Raw genomic sequence first — 20,427 nt, forward strand, 5'->3', positions numbered from 1 at the left:
CCCTTTCATTGCCCTCATAAAGTTTGTTGCCAACAAAAGTACCCCCCATACACCGAATGATACCCCCACAGTGAATTTCGCCACAAGTATGGTATGATGACCCCACTGTACCTGCCGCCCCTCAAACCTCAACTCACCTGTTTAAAGTATGGTGACCCCAACACAGTATAATGCCCCAACTGTGATCCCCATACAGGCCTCAATGCAGTATAATGGCCCCACATAGTCTTCCATACAGAATAATGGGCCCCGCATAGTCGTCCATACAGAATAATGGGCCCCGCATAGTCGTCCATGCAGAATAATGGGCCCCGCATAGTCCTCCATACAGAATAATGGGCCCCCCATAGTCGTCCATACAGAATAATGGGCCCCGCATAGTCGTCCATGCAGAATAATGGGCCCCGCATAGTCCTCCATACAGAATAATGGGCCCCCCATAGTCGTCCATACAGAATAATGGGCCCCGCATAGTCGTCCATACAGAATAATGGGCCCCGCATAGTCGTCCATACAGAATAATGGGCCCCGCATAGTCGTCCATACAGAATAATGGGCCCCGCATAGTCGTCCATACAGAATAATGGGCCCCGCATAGTCGTCCATACAGAATAATGGGCCCCGCATAGTCGTCCATACAGAATAATGGGCCCCACATGGTCCTCCATACAGAATAATGTGCCCCGCATTGTCCTCCATATAGACTAATGGGCCCCGCATAGTCCTCCATATAGACTAATGGGCCCCGCATAGTCCTCCATACAGAATAATGGGCCCCGCATGGTCCTTCATACAGAATAATGGGCCCCGCATGGTCCTCTATACAGAATAATGGGCCCCGCATGGTCCTCTATACACAATAATGGGCCCCACATAGTAACATAGTTTTTATGGTTGAAGGAAGACCAAGTCCATCTAGTTCAACCCATAGCCTAACATGTTGATAGTCCTCTATACACTATAATGGGCCCCACATAGTCCTCTATGCACTATAATGGGCCCCACATAGTCCTCTATGCACTATAATGGGCCCCTCATAGTCCTCTATACACTATACTGGGCCCCACATAGTCCTCTATACACTATACTGGGCCCCACATAGTCCTCTATACACTATACTGGGCCCCACATAGTCCTCTATACACTATACTGGGCCCCACATAGTCCTCTATACACTATACTGGGCCCCACATAGTCCTCTATACACTATACTGGGCCCCACATAGTCCTCTATACACTATACTGGGCCCCACATAGTCCTCTATACACTATACTGGGCCCCACATAGTCCTCTATACACTATACTGGGCCCCACATAGTCCTCTATACACTATACTGGGCCCCACATAGTCCTCTATACACTATACTGGGCCCCACATAGTCCTCTATACACTATACTGGGCCCCACATAGTCCTCTATACACTATACTGGGCCCCACATAGTCCTCTATACACTATACTGGGCCCCACATAGTCCTCTATACACTATACTGGGCCCCACATAGTCCTCTATACACTATACTGGGCCCCACATAGTACTCTATACACTATACTGGGCCCCACATAGTCCTCTATACACTATACTGGGCCCCACATAGTCCTCTATACACTATACTGGGCCCCACATAGTCCTCTATACACTATACTGGGCCCCACATAGTCCTCTATACACTATACTGGGCCCCACATAGTCCTCTATACACTATACTGGGCCCCACATAGTCCTCTATACACTATACTGGGCCCCACATAGTCCTCTATACACTATACTGGGCCCCACATAGTCCTCTATACACTATACTGGGCCCCACATAGTCCTCTATACACTATACTGGGCCCCACATAGTCCTCTATACACTATACTGGGCCCCACATAGTCCTCTATACACTATACTGGGCCCCACATAGTCCTCTATACACTATACTGGGCCCCACATAGTCCTCTATACACTATACTGGGCCCCACATAGTCCTCTATACACTATACTGGGCCCCACATAGTCCTCTATACACTATACTGGGCCCCACATAGTCCTCTATACACTATACTGGGCCCCACATAGTCCTCTATACACTATAATGGGCCCCACATAGTCCTCCATACACTATACTGGGCCCCACATAGTCCTCTATACACTATAATGGGCCCCACATAGTCCTCTATACACTATAATGGGCCCCACATAGTCCTCCATACACTATAATGGGCCCCACATAGTCCTCTATACACTATAATGGGCCCCACATAGTCCTCTATACACTATAATGGGCCCCACATAGTCCTCCATACAGAATAATGGCCCTACATAGTCCTCCATACACTATAATGGGCCCCACATAGTCCTCTATACACTATAATGGGCCCCACATAGTCCTCTATACACTATAATGGGCCCCACATAGTCCTCTATATGGCGTCGCAGGGCAAATATAATCACACTGAGGGCCAAATTTGTCCCATGGGCCAAAGTTTGACGTGTGGCATAGAGTATATAAAATGCACCATGTTTGCCTCCTATGCTGATAACAGAGTTCTGGGCAGCAGCGTATACCCCTGTCCTATTCAGAACATGTATGAAGTGATGTGTCGGAAGGAATTGCTAATAGCAGTCCCACGTAAGAGATTCCGAAGCTGCTGTCGGGGAAGAGTTGTGAGTCTTCATACAGAAAGTTGGCAGCCGTTTCTGCCAAATCCGATAGGTTATGTGTGTGACCAGCGTTACTCCCTTTTAGTTGTCTAGTCACTTACCATGTGAGGTTTCTGTGTCGTGTTCTAGTAGTATGTGAGAAAGTATTGCTCCGATATAATGTCTGTACCAGATTAGATTAGGTGTTCTTACCTGATCTATTTTATGTGCTTTCTGGATATGCAGATATGAAAAACGCCTGGTGGTGGATAAAGGACCCAGCTGTGCTGGAATCCTTGCTGAAAGCTCTGCACCCACGAGGGATGCGTGAAAAATCTTTGCACAAACATCTCACAAAACATCTTGTGCATCTCAAAGAGATGTGTGCCCGGTCTGCCACTGGTAAGAGACTTTTTTTCCCGCCTACCATATTTGCATGCTTTGTAAGTGAATAATAATAGTAAATCATAATAATTAATTATTAATAATAATTAATTAATTAATCACTCATTCTTCTTTCTACCATGTGTCTTTGTACCTAGATGCCCTCTTCCAGTTCACACCAGCTGAAGGTCACCCTGTGAGTCAGGAAAGACTGGACAAATGGTCAGTGGAGCAATGGACATTTCAAGTGGATGTCTCTGTTCTACAATGGGTGGAAGACTTGGAACTGAGGGTCATGATGTCAGACTTGCAACTACGGGTCAGTCCCATTTACCAGTCATGTTACTTGCACATCGACGTTATCAGAATAGGTCTAGCCTAAGTGCTTGCACATAAACTTTAACATTTTTACAGGGCTGGATCCCTCCTAGTTTAGGCTCCATTCGGAGTGATCTAAAATACTTTGAGCACAAAGTAGAAGCATCAGATGATATCCTTGCAAAAGTGAAAAGAGAAGAGTGGCGAGCACACAGAGAGCCAGATAATCCGCTGGATATAGCTGTGCTTCGGCTTCTGGACCTGGAGCTAAATGTGGAAAGAAGATACCTGAAGGAACCACTGTGGATATTGAGCGAGGTGCAGCATGAGAAGATTGTCATCACTGACCCAGAGACATCATCTACCACTGAAACGTAAGAGCAGTAATCCCATCATCCGACTATACGATGCCTTTACTATCTTTATAACTTGATCATAATCTACAAATATACTCATTGTACCAAATCTTTCCAACGTCTTTTCTGTTTGTGGCAGTCAGTACAGCATTACATCGCGGCTGCGTTTGTGGCGCCAAACAGTGGAGCGATGCCGAAGTTCAGCTCAGCTATCTCTCTGCATGCAGCAGCTGGAGAAGTCCTTGGCCTGGGAGCGTTCAGTTAATAAAGTGGTAAGAGACTGAGTGAGCTCTTGTAGCTCTTATTCCGTGCACCTCAGTTACTGAGGGGTTTTTCATGTCTTACTCTATACGTTTTAAAGAACCCTGCCTTTATTTTTTACAGACTTGCATTTATTGTCGAAAAGGTGACAATGACGAAAGCTTGCTGCTTTGTGATAGTTGTGATCGTGGTTGCCACACTTATTGCCACCGACCTCGGATGACTGAGATCCCAGAAGGGGACTGGTTTTGCCCCAACTGTATCTCTTTGGTAAGTGATTTATAGTAGAGTTTTGTTTTAAAAGGAAGCCGGGCAGGACTTTGAGTCACCAAATGAATGACATTGCTTGGCAGGGGTAGTACTTGGCATGTTCTAACACCTTTCCTTTCAGAAGTGGATATTCCTTTGCTGATAAAATCAACTTTGATTGTTTATATAATGAAACTAAAAGGGCTGATTTCAACAAGTGCATCCATCATCGCAGCATCTCGTCCACCATGCTGTTACTGTATTACGCTGCGCATGTTCTGCCTATGAAATCGGCTGCATATCTGACCCATGTGGATGCTCTCTACAGCTATGGGGTTAGGTCACAAAATCGCTGTTATCAAAGGCAACCACAAAGTATTTGCAAAATTACTCTTAAAATTATTAAATATATATAGACATATATATGTAAATGTTGTTAGTTGTGTGTAATTTAATTTTACATTTTGTTTTAGCAAAGCGAAAGTGAGTATCTACGACCAAGTGGCTCCTCAAAAAGAGCCAAAAAAAGTGTGCAGCGATATCAAGATAACAGTCCCTTGAAGCAGTCGCGTCGAAAAGAGCCAGCGGCAGTCTCTCAGCAATCCCCAGCAGAGGTGTCGCTAGCAAAACGGAGACGGATCGGAACGCGAAGCCAGTGCCCTGACTTAACGTTCTGCGAGTGAGTCGGAAAGCAATTCTTTGCCTCTTCACAGTGGTGCAATTCCGTAAAATACTATTTTACCCATATACTATTAATGGGAATGCAATGTGTTCTATTACACTGCTCTCCATTAAAATCCATAGAAGATTTCGGAAAGAAAAAGACCTCTGTAACTCCCAAGATGCAAATAAATCCAATTTCTTGTGGCTGAATGAGTACAAAGTCCCATACACTCTCTGAAATCTTGTCCAGAAGAGAGGAGGTGGTTAGTCACAAAGGAGGCCATATTCTATTTTAAAACCCATAGTTGTGGCGGGAATCTTCCAACAAGCTCATATACATGGGATGGTCAAATGTTCACCTCCTTCGTGTGTAATTGGGTGTCATTTATATTCTCCTGATGGAGCCGCAGACACAGACTTGTTCACACAGTGATGTATCCTGGACTCTGGAGTATAATAATGATTTTTTGCAGTTTATTTAATACTGCTTGTCCAACCGATTTGGCTAATTTTGGTGAAGTTTTGCAAATTGCTGGCCACATCCTCTAAAGTATCCCATTTTGTGCCATTGATGCCTCAATATCTGCTGAAGCTCTGACCGTTTAACCCTTGGCACTCTGAATGCCAACCAGTTCCTTTCTGTTTTACCAAAATTCTCATTTTGATTGTAAAAATACTCTTCTAAGTGCAGGGTAACACCAGTGTAACCATTATCTGTCTGTCATTTAGAATCATCTTAATGGAGATGGAGTCACATGATGATGCTTGGCCGTTCCTGGAACCCGTGAACCCGCGCCTTGTTCCTGGATACAGGAAAATCATCAAAAACCCTATGGATTTTTCTACCATGCGGAACAAGTTGCTGAATGGACGGTAAGTCCTTAATAACAGAGTGTATGCTATATTAGCATTCTAGAAAATACCCCTGGATTGCCGTAATTTGGATGTTAGGAGTTAAGAGCGAACTTGTCAAAGGTTTGCTATGGCTAGTGGTAAGGATAGCCACTTGGTCATTCTTACTAGGATCACTGCATGGTGGTAGGGTTTATCCGAATGCTGCCTGCTTTGCCTTCATATTCGTACTCTAAGGGATTTTACGGTGACATGGTATTGATTGGTGGGCACCTGATACGTGGCACCCGTATGGCACACCTCCATTCTGCCAGGTACTGCAGATCTGCTCTCATTCTCCTGAGCTGATGTGTAATACCTGGCAGCACGCAGTACACATTGTATGGATGTGTGCAATGCAGCTCAGGCCAATGATTACATCCAGCGGAGCTACTACCAGGTAACTGCTGGGGGTGCTTGTTATTGGACCCCCTGTGATCTGATATTGGTGACCTATTACATGGATAGGTCATCAGTTTCATGTGACCAGACCACCCTTTAAGAATAAGAGGAATACTTTCTGTTAATGATTTCCAGGATAGGACAGGAATAAATCTGTATTTTATCATAAAGCTCTTGTATAGTGAAATTCTCACTGGGTGTGTATAATACAGACCAGTCCTTTATCACCGTCTTCTCTCTTCACGTCTGTAGATATACCAGTTACCAAGAGTTTGCCGAAGATGCCGAGCTCGTGTTCAGCAATTGCCAACTGTTTAATGAGGACGACTCTGTCGTCGGGAAGGCCGGACTGGTTCTGAAAAAGTTCTATGAAAGCCGATGGGAGGAATTCAACCAAGAGCGAGAAAACAATTCCCTTTGAGACCGGAAGCCACGAGTTCTCTAGTTTTACCATTTGTTTGTGCATCTCTGCAACACTGAAAAACGGGTTCATCTCTTATTGTCCGTTCATCTTTCAAGGTGCGCACCCCACTTTGAAGAGACTTTTTGACAACTTAGGGTTTAATTTCTCATTACCCGGGGCCCTTGCACCCCCTTTTTCAAACTTATTTTCCCAGTGTGTCTGAATTCCTTTCATTCCCTCTGAGGTTGGACTTTTTACCGTTGTCTCCAGGGCAGCCTTCCCTCAACCAGAAGTAGCTGTGCTACCGTGCCCGGCTCATCTTGGCCGTATCTCCATTCACATCTCAGTGTTAAGTATGCTTATGTAGACCTACTGAGCCAATATGCTTCACGTCTACTGAACCTGGATCTCCCCGCTGAAATATGCACGTTTACATGTATTCCACTGCTCCATCTACATTAGCGTAATGTACAAAATGCATATATTTATACTGTACATGTATACATAGTCCATACATTCACCCACAATGGGCACAAAGCTACCTAATGATGAGCTACGTCTTAGCTGTGTACTAGGGTTGGTCAGAAGTTGTCACATGTCCATGTTTCACGCTTTCAGTATCTGCTCACTTCTGTTCCTGGAGCCGGGCTTTTAACCCCTGGACCAGGACCTATTCAATAGCAATAGACTTTGTACATTTTGGTTTGGACCATAGATGAGGTATCTGCTTTCTAGCGTGTGGTGTCGTACGGTCAGTGTTCGGTGCCAGAACAATAATTTTGTGTGTCCCGGGCCTGAACTTGGATCCTATCACCTCCAACCATGTCTTGTTCAATGTGCTGCTTCTTTTAGTTAATCACTGTTAGTTATATAAACTTTTTTTTTTAAGTCTCCATCATTTTTCGGCACTACCTCCTCCCATGCCAGCTACTTTTTCTTCTGTCATTTGCCCCCTTATGTTGAGATTGAGAGGTACCAGCTATTGCCAAGTAGAAGTACCTTTGGCCTATATAGGCCTTAAGCACTACAGGGTTCCCAGAGGACATTTGCTACAATCGTTTTTTGTTTGTTGTTTTCTTTTTGTATTTTCTTTATTTGACTTTATAGGCTGTTGTGTAGAATTGATGTTACCTCTTCCTTTTTTTTATTTACAATGTGTATTTATTTATCATGGTGTCGGCTCTATGGCCATTTGCTTTTGGTATTTAAAATCTTGTCTGTCTGTTTTGACCATTTTTCCAATTTCCATAAGACTATTTTACAAGTAGGTGCTGTAGCAGTCTGTGTATACCTCCACCCTGACCGTGACCTTTGGCATTTATTAGGTTAGAGTTCATTCATTTGGTTCCACAGAAGCTTCATGTGGTTCATTTAAAAAACTGGTCTGTATCTGTTAGTATTTCACTGCTTTACTGAGAAGTCTGGTCATAGTCCAAGACCATTGTGTGGATTCAAGATGTATTTTATTTTTCTTCCATTTATTTCCTGATTGGTCTGTCTAGAGATTTATACATTGGTAAGGACCATTGATCCATACACTAATCCATTGAATATATATATATATTCAGAATACTTGGCAAATATAGAAATGGGACAAGTTCTTGGTGTAAACCAGAGGGGATCTGTACACTCTGATTCAGCCAGTCCATTATATGTTGTTTCGCCTTGAATTTTTTTTTTTTTTTTCATTTACATAAAATGTTTTCTAAAGACAGATATTCGCCTTCCATTCTAAAAACCGCAGTGCCAGCACATCACACCCCAATCCTCTGATTAAGTTCTGCCTGCAAACAAAAGTTTTAGTATACGTTTTCATTTCAGGTTAGTCTGGTATTGCTGATCTTGCACTTTACAAGGATGATCTTTCCTAGTCGAACATCCTGCAAAACTTTACCCCTTCAGATCTGAAAGTCCAAGGCTCACACCATACATCTTTGAGGTGATGTGGATCCCTTCCTCAAGTTTCACAAGTGATAGGAAAATGGGATAGTGTATTTGAATTATAAAGCAATATTCGACTGCAACCAACACGTTGCATTGTAAAGCAATAAACTATAATATCCTTTGCACTATACCCAGTGAAATGACACGGTGTCAAATCATTTAGAAAATGATCGTCTGGAGTCTTACACTGGATTATCTCTTCTGTTGGGGATTGCATTCAGTTTTAGCTCGTCCCCCACATACGAAATGTGTTTGAGGCAGAACTGGGCGAGGATAGATCTTTTTAGACTTAGGCTGGCATTGCACTCAAATATTTTTATATTTCCAATGTTTAAGAGTTGTTTTTTTATTTTGGTACTAAGTAGTAGACAACAGACTTTAAAATGAATTTATAAAATGCAGACATATTTATTTTTCTCTAAGTGACCGCCATATCTTTAAGTAATGTTAAAGCCTTTGTTGAGATACTTGTAATACTTGATTTCCCCATCTGATTGCTCTCTCTGGGTACTGTCGCTTCAGACAGGAATGACCAGGTTTACCTTATTCTAAAGTTGTATGCGTTCATGTTCTGCACAATTCTCCACTTTCTTTAAAGTCTATCTTTAAATCCTGCATTCTACTGATCTAATGTAGTGGTTGGATGAGATGAGCGATAAAATTCTGTCTCGTCCTCAGTTACTACTAGAGGGAGCTCAGGAGTCCACTCTATACTGTCAATGTGTAAACAGTATGCAGTAAGCTCCCCCTAGTGGTGACTGCAGACAGCCATTTTATTTTTAGGCATATAAAATGAAAGGGAGTTTCTCATCATAAATGATAAAACTGCAAAAACAAGCGCCTTTAATTGTTGTTAAAAATACTCTTGGTTTGTACAAATGGAGGGATGTTTAATTTTAATTTTGTACCGCCCACTGCTTAGACTGCATCTGTGGCCAGTGACCTATCATCCATGGCTGATCTCTTAGGCAAGGAGCACAGCATTAATAAGCTCTTTTCTATAGAGCTTGTAAGCACTGCTTAGCTAACCAGATGGCTGGATTTGGCCAGCCTCCGTGCTCCTGTTCTCCTCCGATGCTGCAGAGGCAAAGCTGACTTTGCTTGCAGCATCAAAAAGTGCAGCGTTTGGACCAGTGTTTCAACGATGGCACTGGTCCAAACTATGCAAAAAAAAACAAAAAAAAAACAGTTCAGACAAGAGAAAAATATGCAATTTGAACTTATCTTTATTAATAAATATTATAATTACATAAAATTAGGAGAATTACACAAAGTAAACCAGTAAAGGGTTATTATAGGATTAATAATGCATGTAGAGAAGATTAAATTACAATGCTAACTCCTCCTGACCACCTGGGGTATGTTTTATGTGCACACATCCACACTATGAACACTTGTGGGGTAAAACTTACCTTATAGAACAGCAGGCCGGCTATTTGTAAGTAGTAAGCCCCCTCTATCAGATACTAAACCGTACACACAAGTCACCTAGCACTAAAGATAGTCAGGGAGATGATCGCAAAATAGTCAGAAAAACAAGAGTTAGAATATCCATACAAACCCTGTGGTAGTGAATAAGCCTATGTATGTATGTATTATTTGCTAATGAAGAGTAGCTCAGTTAGGATATATTTTTGTTGGCCAACTTGTTTTAGATATAGCACAGTAGCCCTGAATTGGGCATGGCAGCCAATGGTGATCTCTCCTAAAGGCGTCTATAGGTTTTCCTTCTAGTCCAAACTGTTAAAGGGAATCTGTCAGCAGGTTTTTGCTACCTCATCTGAGAGCATCGTAATGTAGACAAAGAGACGCTGAATCCAACGATGTATCACTTAGATTACTGGGTGCAGCCGTTCTCACACAGAGCTTTTAGATTTAGAATGCAGCAGAGCTGAGAAAGCTAGCCCTGCCCCCACATCAAACTCTCCATGTACAAAGTCCATAGACAGTGAGGTGCTTAGTTGCAGAACTAGTCAGTGTTAATCTTAGTGATAAATTCTTCCCACTTAGTAAACAGCAGGCACTTTGACAAGTGACACATCCCTGAATTCTGTGTTTCAGCCTCTATCTCCTGCTGTCTTCAGATTACATAGCAAAAACCTGCTGACAGATTCCCTTTAAATCGGTCAGGAGTGCTCCCTTCAAAAACTGGGGAGCGGTGAGCCCCAAGGATTGATGATGACAACCCTTTAATCAGCACAGATTGTTTCTTTGAACTGATGAGGTAAAAATAATTATTCACTTTAATGGCAGCCTTTTTGTTATAACTTGTGGTGTCAAGCTGCCGACGCAATTGACAATAATGCATATTAAAATCTTGCAACAATAGTTACAAGGCAGCTTTAAAAATGTCTATATTGTCCTCCCTTATAGGATGTATCCAATGTTTATCTTCTCTATATTAACTGCTCTCTTCTTTCCTGAGAAACACTGTTTTATCAAAGTCCAGTAATCCTTGGCATAGGTGGGTATTGTTTTTTTTTCTTGCTGTGTATGGACCCTTCTTATCAACTTGACTGCTCTCGCATCACCCTATAAGCTCTCTAATAATCCAGTTTGTGACACGGAGGCCTTGACATTTCACTGCAGTGTGTTACAGTTCTTTACAATTATGAGGCTTTATTTAAAATACGAGTCACTTCCATGGAAGGTATATGTATCAAAACTGGTAGCAGATATATTGCCGAAATATGCTCAAGAACACAAAACAGAATAGGAAAAACACAGGTTTAGTCTTTGCTACACTGAATGAGAGTGCGAGTGTGGATTTTCTACCGGTGCACTAAGCATCTCTGTATGACTGCTTTCCCCATCACGGTCAGTCCTGCAGCTACGAAGGTGCTTTGGACCCACACCAGAATTACCCCCACCAGCTCTCACATCCTCCTATATTATTATTTTTTATATATATATATGTAACCAAACTGTGTTATAGTGACTTTTGATAAATGTACAGTTTTTTCTGTGAATTTTAAATTTATTTCTTTCTATATTTTTAGGACCAATCTCGTTTTTAAGAAATTTAAACAAACAAAAAAAAAAATTTAGAACTTCACGTTGTTGCACATGTGCTGTAGTGTGCCCTTTAGCAGCTGAAATAAAATAAAAATGAGTCATAGAAATGTATTGATCTTCCTGTCTATTTTTCTCATACCTTGAAACAACACGAGCATGAACCAAGCTTGAGTCCATACAGTTTGTATGTATTGTGAATGCTTGTCCAAATGTTCCAAGCCTGCTACGATTATCACTAGACTGTTAAAGGAACAGTACACCTAGGAATGAATAGACATCAGTAAATGGGGCTGTGAATCTGCCTGATCTCTTGTTGCAAAGCAGGGAGGGAAGGGATAGTTACAACTGGACTCCATATTTTAGAATCCACTCACCCCAGAGACCAACTACAGATAGGTGCTTCATTACCTTTTCTTAGAACTCAAGATGACCAGCTGTCTTAAAAAATAAATAATACATAACATGATTTTACAATATTGTTGGGAATAATCTGTCAAGTGGGTTTGTGTGGCTGCCCTGTGATGGGTGTCAGTCTGTTAGGGGTTTTGCTAATCTTACTGCAAAATTATATTACATTTTCTTAATTTCTGTGAGAAATCAAGAATCCCTGTGCAAATTTAAGAAAAGGAAAGGATGGACACCTACAATCAATGCAAGTTCTTCTAGCCCCATACTTTTAGCCCTTATCACTAAAGAAAGGGAGGCTGTGCTGCCATTCTTTGCCTTTTATAATACAAGTGCTTCTCACTAAATTATTATCATCAAAAAGTTAATTTATTTCAGTTCTTCAATACAAAAAGAAACATATAGAGTCATTACAAACTGATCTATTTCAAGTGTTTATTTCTGTTAATGTTGCTGATTATGGCTTACAGCCAATGAAAACACAAAAAGTCATTATCTCAGTAAATTAGAATAATTAACAAACACCTGCAAAGGCTTCCGAAGCGTTTAAAAAGGTCCCTTAGTCTGTTTCAGTAGGCTCCACAATCATGGGGAAGACTGCTGACTAGACAGATGTCCAGAAGGCAGTCATTGACACACTTCACAAGGAGGGTAAGCCGCAAAAGGTCATTGCTAAAGAAGCTGGCTGTTACCAGAGTGCTGTATCTAAGCAGATTAATGGAAAGTTGAGTGGAAGGTAAAAGTGGTAGAAAAAGGTGCACAAGCAACCGGGATAACCGCAGCCTTGAAAGTATTGTTAAGAAAAGGCCATTCAAAAATTTGGGGGAGATTCACAAGGAGTGGACTGCTGCTGGAGTCATTGCTTCAAGAGCCACAACACACAGACGTATGCAGGACATGGCTACAAGTGTCGCATTCCTTGTGTCAAGCCACTCATGGCCAATAGACAACACCAGAAGCGTCTTACCTGGGCCAAGGAGAAAAAGACCTGGACTGTTGCTCAGTGGCCCAAGGTGTTGTTTTCAGATGAAAGTAAATTTTGCATTTCATTCGGAAATCAAGGTCCCAGAGTCTGGAGGAAGAGTGGAGAGGCCACAATCCAAGCTGCTTGAGGTCTAGTGTGAAGTTTCCACAATCAGTGATGGTTTGGGGAGCCATGTCATCTGCTGGTGTAAGTCCACTGTGTTTTATCAAGACCAAAGTCAGCACAGCCGTCTACCAGGAAATTTTAGAGCACTTCATGCTTCCCTCTGCCGACAAGCTTTTTGGAGATGGAAATTTCATTCTCCAGCAGGACTTGGCACTTGTCCACACTGCCGAAAGTACCAATACTTGGTTTAAAAACAACAGTATCACTGTGCTTGATTGGCAGCAAACTCGCCTGACCTTAACCCCATAGAGAATCTATGGGGTATTGTCAAGAGGAAGATGAGAGACACCAGACCCAACAATGCAGACGAGCTGAAGGCTGCTATCAAAGCAACCTGGGCTTCCATAACACCTCAGCAGTGCCACAGGCTGATCGCCTCCATGCCATGCCGCATTGATGCAGTAATTGATGCAAAAGGAGCCCCGACCAAGTATTGAGTGCATTTACTGAACATACAATTCGGACTTTAAATACATTTTTCAAGCTGGTGTTATAAAGTATTCTAATTTACTGAGATAATGACTTTTGTGTTTTCATTGGCTGTAATCCATAATCCTCAACATTAACAGAAATAAACACTTGAAATAGATCACTGTTTGTAATGACTCTATATCAGGGGTCCTCAAACTACGGCCAGCAGGCCACATGCGGCCCGCGGAGTACTTTCATCCGGCCCGCCGGGCTATGGGCGGAGGAGAGGAGAGCGGTGCCATTGCCCGCCCTTCCCCCCGCTTGCTCAGGGCCCCGGCAGGCGGATACTTGCCTCTCCCCGTGCTTCTGCAGATCCGCTGTCTTTCGTGCTCTGCGCTTCCTGTGACTTCTCAGGTCAGAGGGCGCGGTGACGTCTTTACACCGCGCCCTCCCGAGTGCTGTCACAGACCGCACAGAGCGGGACAGCGACGCTGTCCAGACCAGAGCAGGGGCAGCAAGTGAGAAGTGAGGTGAGTATTGGATTTTTTTTAATGTATGGAGGCATAGGTCATTATATGGAGGGTGACATCCTGCAAGGGGTATAATATGGGGGGGTGACATCCTGCATGGGGTATAATATGGGGGGGTGACATGCTGCATTATATGGGGGGGGTGACATGCTGCATGGGGCATTATAAAGACGGGAGTGATATCCTGCATGGGGCATTAATATGGGGGGGTGACATCCTGCATGGGGCATTATATGGGGGGTGACATGCTGCATGGGGCATTATATGGGGGGGTGACATGCTGCATGGGGCATTATAAAGACGGGAGTGATATCCTGCATGGGGCATTATATGGGGGGGTGACATTCTGCATGGGACATTATATGGGAGGTGACATCCTGCATGGGGCATGATATGGGGGGTGACATCCTGCATGGGGCATTATATGGGGGGGAAGGGACATCCTGCATGGGGCATTATAAAGACAGGGGAGTGATATCTTGCATGGGGCATTATATGGTGTGAGAAAGGGACATCCTGCATGGGGCATTATATGGTGTGAGAAAGGGACATCCTGCATGGGGCATTATATGGTGTGAGAAAGGGACATCCTGCAAGGGGCATTATATGGTGTGAGAAAGGGACATCCTGCATGGGGCATTATATGGGGGGTGGCATCCAGCATGGGGCATTATAAGGGGGGGAACAGCCTGTATGGGGCATTATAAGGGGGGGGAACAGCCTGCGTATGGCATTATAAGGGGGGGGGAACAGCCTGCCTATTGGGAACATTTACCTGCCCATTGAGGACATATGCTGCCTATTGGGGACCTATGCTGCCTATTGGGTACATTTACCTGCCTATTGGGGACATTTACCTGCCTATTGAAATACCGGTTGATTTAACTTTACTTGTTCTTCATTTTAAATATTGTATTTGTTCTTGTATTGTTTTTTTACTTCAAAATAAGATATGTGCAGTGTGCATAGGAATTTGTTCATAGTTTTTTTTAAAAAACTATATTCCGGCCCTCCAATGGTCTGAGGGACAGTGAACTGGCCCCCTGTTTAAAAAGTTTGAGGACCCCTGCTCTATATAATGTAGGAGTTTCACTTTCTGAATTGAAGAACTGAAATAAATTAACTTTTTGATGATATTCTAATTTTGTGAGATGCACCAGTATAACAGCCACTCAAGAATCGTCCAGGACTTCTTCTGAAACCAAGCTTGTATGGACTCTGAGGTATGATTGGGATCATTGTCCTAACACATAGTTGAAGCATTTGAAAAAAGACACGTCAATCAAGTTCAACCGAGTGAGGGGAAAGGATATTGGAAATAGGGTATAGGCAGGGCCGTATTAGCCACCAGGCACAGGAGGGCGAGTGCCTAGGGTGGCAGGTTAAAGGGGCGGAGTCATCTTGAAGGAAAAACATTTTTTTCTTTATTTTTTAAACCCCCTTCCCCTTGGCCGGACTAAGTAGCAAAACCAGCAAGTATGGAGGGTGTGTGAGATAGGTACAAGGCGGTGCAGGGGGTGTGTTGGTGAGATAGAGGTGTGCATGGGGGTACAGGCTATGTGGCATATGGGGGTGCAAGGTGTGTGAGAGCACCACAAAACAGGTGAAGACTAGGGAGAAGGGAAGTACCCCATAGTGGAGCTGAAGATGCAAGGAACTTTTACTGTGGACTGTGGGAGGGGGAATTGGGGCATTCACTCAGTATACAAAGTGAGGGTACAGTATGGGAGGCAGTATACAAAAGTAAGGGCACCGCATGAGGGGAGCAGTATACGAGGGACAACGTGAGGGCACATGAAGGCTGTATGGTGTGAAAAGGGGGCACTGTATGGAGAGAGGGCAGCGTGGGGAGGGGCACTGAAGATGTGGACAGTGTGGAGGCCATAGTTAATGTGGGAGCGATGGTTATAGTATATCTGGGGGAAAGTGTGGGGGTCACTTTTTCGGGCAGGGAGCACAGTGGGGCAAATATTTATTCAAGTGTACAGCATAAGGCTTATTTACTGCACAGCATATGCAGATATTTTTTTTATTTAGGCTTAATTATAATGACATTGATGTTTTTAAGGGCAACGTGTTGGAATATGCTGTAGAAGACCAGAGAAGAGGGAAGTCTGCAGAGATGAGCTGTGGATGTCCAAGATCACCATGGAGTCTGGACCAGATGAAGAAGAATGGGATGAGAACATTTCCAATCAGAGAAGAGGTCAACCAATAAGGTACTTGGATCTAAGGAGGCATTTTCACTAGACAATCGCTGTATTTAAATGACCGCCGCCTGGTTACATGAAGCTGATCGGCAGTCATTTAATAGCCTGTGACTGCAGACTTCTGGATCTCCACAGCATGTTCACTGCGCACATCCTTAGGATAGGGCATCCGTGTCTGATCAGTGGAGGTGAGATTAGCTGTTCTTGGTGTCGGCGCCCAGAACTGCTTAATTACGGAGGTGCACAGCGCAGGGGGTAGACATGCAGTACCTGGCCTGGCCACTTTACAGTAGACGGAGCTGTGCAGCTCCATAACTGAGCCGTTCCAGTTGCCGCCAACATCAAGTACAGCTGATTGATGAGGGTTCCAGATATTGCACACCCACCGATCAGACTGATGACCTATCCTGAGGATAGGTCATCAATGTTAAAGTAGTGGACAACCTCTCTAAGAAAGCTTATAACCTATTTCACTCATTTGATGGACACTTTGCTCGTGCATCGGGTGATTGACAGCCTGTTCTGTGTAAATACGTTCAGTGGCTCTGTCAGGGTTTAGATCTGAACCCCCACAAAACAGCACTCAGTGATATGCACTGATGGGGCCATTGACAATAATGATGCAGACGGAGTCAGCATGTGCTATGTCGTGCATCATTCTCTGCTGTATACGCCTAGTTTAGGCAGATGGCAAGATGATCACGGAGGCGTCTGATTGGCTCCAAATTTATTTTGCAGCAGGACAACGAGCCCAAACATACAGCCAATACTATTAAAGGGGTTGTCCAGATTTGGTACAAGAGTCTGCATTCACTGTATGTGACTGCTGCATTGTGACAGCTTGTGGAGCGCACATTATTACTAATGTTGAGCGAATTCGTGTTCGGGGTTCCGGCTTGTTTGTGCCAAAAAATCGGCTCCGCCCATGAACATTCCTGATTTGCCATGCTGTCACGCAGATAACATCAGCGTTTGATCATACTTCTTGTACGTGCCATTTAAGTACAAGTTAGAGCTTTCTTCTCAAGACCAAATACATTTCATTATTTTAATCTTTCCTCATAACAAGATCCTCTTTGCCCCTTATCAGTTTTGTGACTCTTCTATGTACCTTTTCTATCTCCAGTGGATCCTGTCTATGAACTGGTGAAATGCTTTGTGAACAGGTAGTCTTACATCCCTGTCCTGCTAGTTTGTATCTCTTAATACATGGCAATATCCTGCTGTCTTTACAAGCCGCTGATTGACACTGCATGCTGTTATTTAGTCTGTGATCTACAAGTACCCAGATCTTTCTCTACAAGTGACTGTCCTAGTTTTACTCCCCCTAGAACATAAGGTGTCCACAAAATATTAGTGCAGAGTTGCATAAGTTGGACGGTTTAATGATGCCTGAACTTAATCTTCTTCATAGAAGACATTATGTTATCTCCTATGATTTCCTGTTCCTTGATTAAATCCATCTTGCCCTTCACACGCTGCAAATTTCCAGTGCTAAAAGAAGCAAAACAGCCCTAGTGCATCACTGAGCTATCACCATGCATCACTGTAGGCAGGGTGTTCTTTTCATTATTTGCTTCTTTCTTCCTCCTGACATACTATTGATCCATAGGCCCAAAACGGTCCAGATTTGTTTCATAGCTCCATACAACAGAATCCCAAAGCTTCTGTGGCTTATTTATATTGTATTGAACATACTGGATCTAACTTTTCTTGTAGTTTTGCATTAGTAGAAATGTACATTTTGGGGTTTGGCCATGGAGACCTTCAGTGTTTCATATGCACCTTACTGTCTAAACTGAAACCTCAGTGCTTACAGTCATCAAGCTTTGCAGCAGGTCAATTGCAGTTACTGGAGGGCTTTTGACTACTTACCTCCTCAGGAATCAATGACAGTGATCGCTTCTTCTTTGCGCCACATTCACATAGTGTAGTCAGTGTTCCTTGAACTTATAATATATATTCAAAATCATTGCTATCTTTTTGTATCATTTCCCTTGTTTGTGCAAGGCAATGATCTCTTAACCTTTTGGACCACCCTCTTGACAATCCAAGAATATTAATGAACTGAAGGCCATTATCAATGGAGAACATGGCAAAATTGCTCAGGAAAGCTACCAGAATCTAGTGTTTGGCTATGCATTACATTTTCAGCCAGTCATAAAAACCAAGGGTGCTCTACAAAGTACTAAAGATGCTTGTCATGAAAGGGTTGAATAATTTTCGTACTGCAGTAGTCATTGGACGTGGCATTTTTGTGTTGAATTTGGAGGAACCACTTGTTTGATAAAAATTAGAACTTTTTAAAAAGGTTAAAACTCTACACATACTTACAATTGCAATCAAAATGACACAACCCCTGCTGTAAGTTAGGTTCAAAAGCAAAATTTACAAACTTTATGCTGTTTGCAATAAACCAACAATTTTAATACCTCAACAAAACTAACAGAACAATTGGTTTCTCCAAATTCAACAAAAAATGTCAAGTCCAATGACTACTGCAGTACAAACATTATTTAAATCATTCATGACAAGCGCCTTTAGAACTTTATAGAGCACCTTTGGTTATGAAATACCACAGCGTTTCAGAATAAGGCGAACTCCAGATGGACGCACAAAAACATGGGCCAGTCACATCTGCAAACTACGTATGAATGGCTTCTGGGGAATGTCACGTTGGCAGTGACCCGGTCCGTGACCCAGGGCGGTCAATAAAAGGGGATAAGTAGTTAAAGGGGAACAAAGTTTTTAGAGATAATGTTCGTGACGCCACCTGTGGTATGCGGCTATATGGGGCCGCCGCTGCCGTGCAGATCCTCTGGAGCTGATGGTGACGCAGCAGAGTTGGTATTGCTCTCCACAGGCAGAGCTAAGCTCCAGGGCAGTGTAAGATGATGCTATGAGGTAGATGTTGCTACGCTGTGTAGTGCGGGGCTGGTGATGGTGCAGTCTTCAAGGTTTTACTCACAGTTGTTCAAGACTCCAGGTTACCAGCCCAGTGTGTAACCTCCCACGTCGTCCTGCGTTCACCAAGGAAGGGGTGCAGGTAATTCAGGAGTACTTAACAGGACCCCGTTCTGTGTGCCTTCCTCGCTCGTCTTCCTGCGCTAGCTCTCACCCTCCTGCCCTGCGCCTCACAATCAGTGTTCCAAGCCGGTAGCCTCGGATCTTGACGGGCGACGTGCAGTCCCCTGAATCCTATGTGGCCACCTTTTCAGCGATATAATTGTGGTTTTGGGCAGCTGAACCTTGAAAGTACAGCAGTCTCTGGATTTCTAGCTGAGCCTTGTAGTTCTCCACTAGTTAGGGGCTGGTCCCCTCTGCGGCCTGATCCCTCCACATCCGTGTAGATTCGGGTGCATGGGTGGCTTCCGGCACTTCCCGTGCCCCTGGGATCCCCTCTGTTTCTCTTGGAGCCTTCCTTCTGCTCCCGTTCTCTCTCTGTCTGTTCTCCTGGGCCTCACAGACTAAGCCCGCTCCTCTCTCCACTCCTCCTGAGCAGAGCTCCTACAGAGGTCCTGCTCTCAACTCCCTCCTCAGACTGAACTATCTCCTACAAGATGGTTCACTTTTTATACTCCTTCTGAAGGTGCTCCCCTGTCCTACTTCCTCCACCCACACCCACTACATGGTTTCTCCTCACTCGGTTCTCCCCACTTCCAACCAGGGACAGGGCTCAGGATTAAGCCAGTGCATCTTGCCCCGCCTGCTGGTCTGGAATGGTGTAGTGTTGGATGCAGGTGGGTGGGTCCCGGGCAGCACTCCTTCCTTACCTGAGATTGGGCCACCACACCTCTGGGTGAGATGCAGTACCTCTGTGGCAACTGAACCCGGAGGGGCGCCACACGTCCATGGCGCACAAAGACAGCACACATCTTGTAATACTCTCTTCTGATTCATTCTACCTGTTGTTTAGAAAGTAACAATTTAATGACATGTTCCCTTTAACACAAAATATTAGGGCTGAAGGGGTGAAAGAAGGAAATGTCTAACATGTTTAGCTAAATGCACCAAATTAATTATGCAGCGTGAAACACATTGCATTTTTTGCCATGAAATACAGTCAAAATATCAGAAATGTATTCCTGCACAATCAGACTTAAGCCATGAACATAATGCAATGAGGCCTGGAATTGCACACTTCTTATTCTCAGAACCATTAGGGCATGTGCACATGGGTCATATAGGCATCAGATTGGGTGCAAAAT

At 43.6% G+C, this 20,427-nt stretch overlaps 1 protein-coding gene across 3 annotated transcripts in view; it reads left to right on the forward strand.

Annotated features, from left to right (window-relative positions):
• Positions 1-11,624, forward strand: part of BAZ2A (bromodomain adjacent to zinc finger domain 2A) — a 70,195-nt gene extending 58,571 nt beyond the window's left edge. For all 3 annotated transcript variants that reach the window (XM_073663578.1, XM_073663596.1, XM_073663586.1), the window contains exons 22-29: positions 2,874-3,029; positions 3,170-3,330; positions 3,426-3,703; positions 3,825-3,957; positions 4,070-4,216; positions 4,669-4,874; positions 5,588-5,731; positions 6,404-11,624. In XM_073663578.1, coding sequence (XP_073519679.1) covers positions 2,874-3,029; positions 3,170-3,330; positions 3,426-3,703; positions 3,825-3,957; positions 4,070-4,216; positions 4,669-4,874; positions 5,588-5,731; positions 6,404-6,572 — 1,394 coding nt within the window. In that variant the 3' untranslated portion in view covers positions 6,573-11,624. The remainder of the gene's footprint in view (positions 1-2,873; positions 3,030-3,169; positions 3,331-3,425; positions 3,704-3,824; positions 3,958-4,069; positions 4,217-4,668; positions 4,875-5,587; positions 5,732-6,403) is intronic.
• The last annotated feature ends 8,803 nt before the right edge of the window (positions 11,625-20,427 follow it).

The sequence above is a fragment of the Phyllobates terribilis genome, unplaced genomic scaffold (assembly GCF_046119375.1).
Source record: "Phyllobates terribilis strain yellow unplaced genomic scaffold, ASM4611937v1 Scaffold_2__4_contigs__length_985480577, whole genome shotgun sequence".
NCBI lineage: Eukaryota > Metazoa > Chordata > Amphibia > Anura > Dendrobatidae > Phyllobates > Phyllobates terribilis.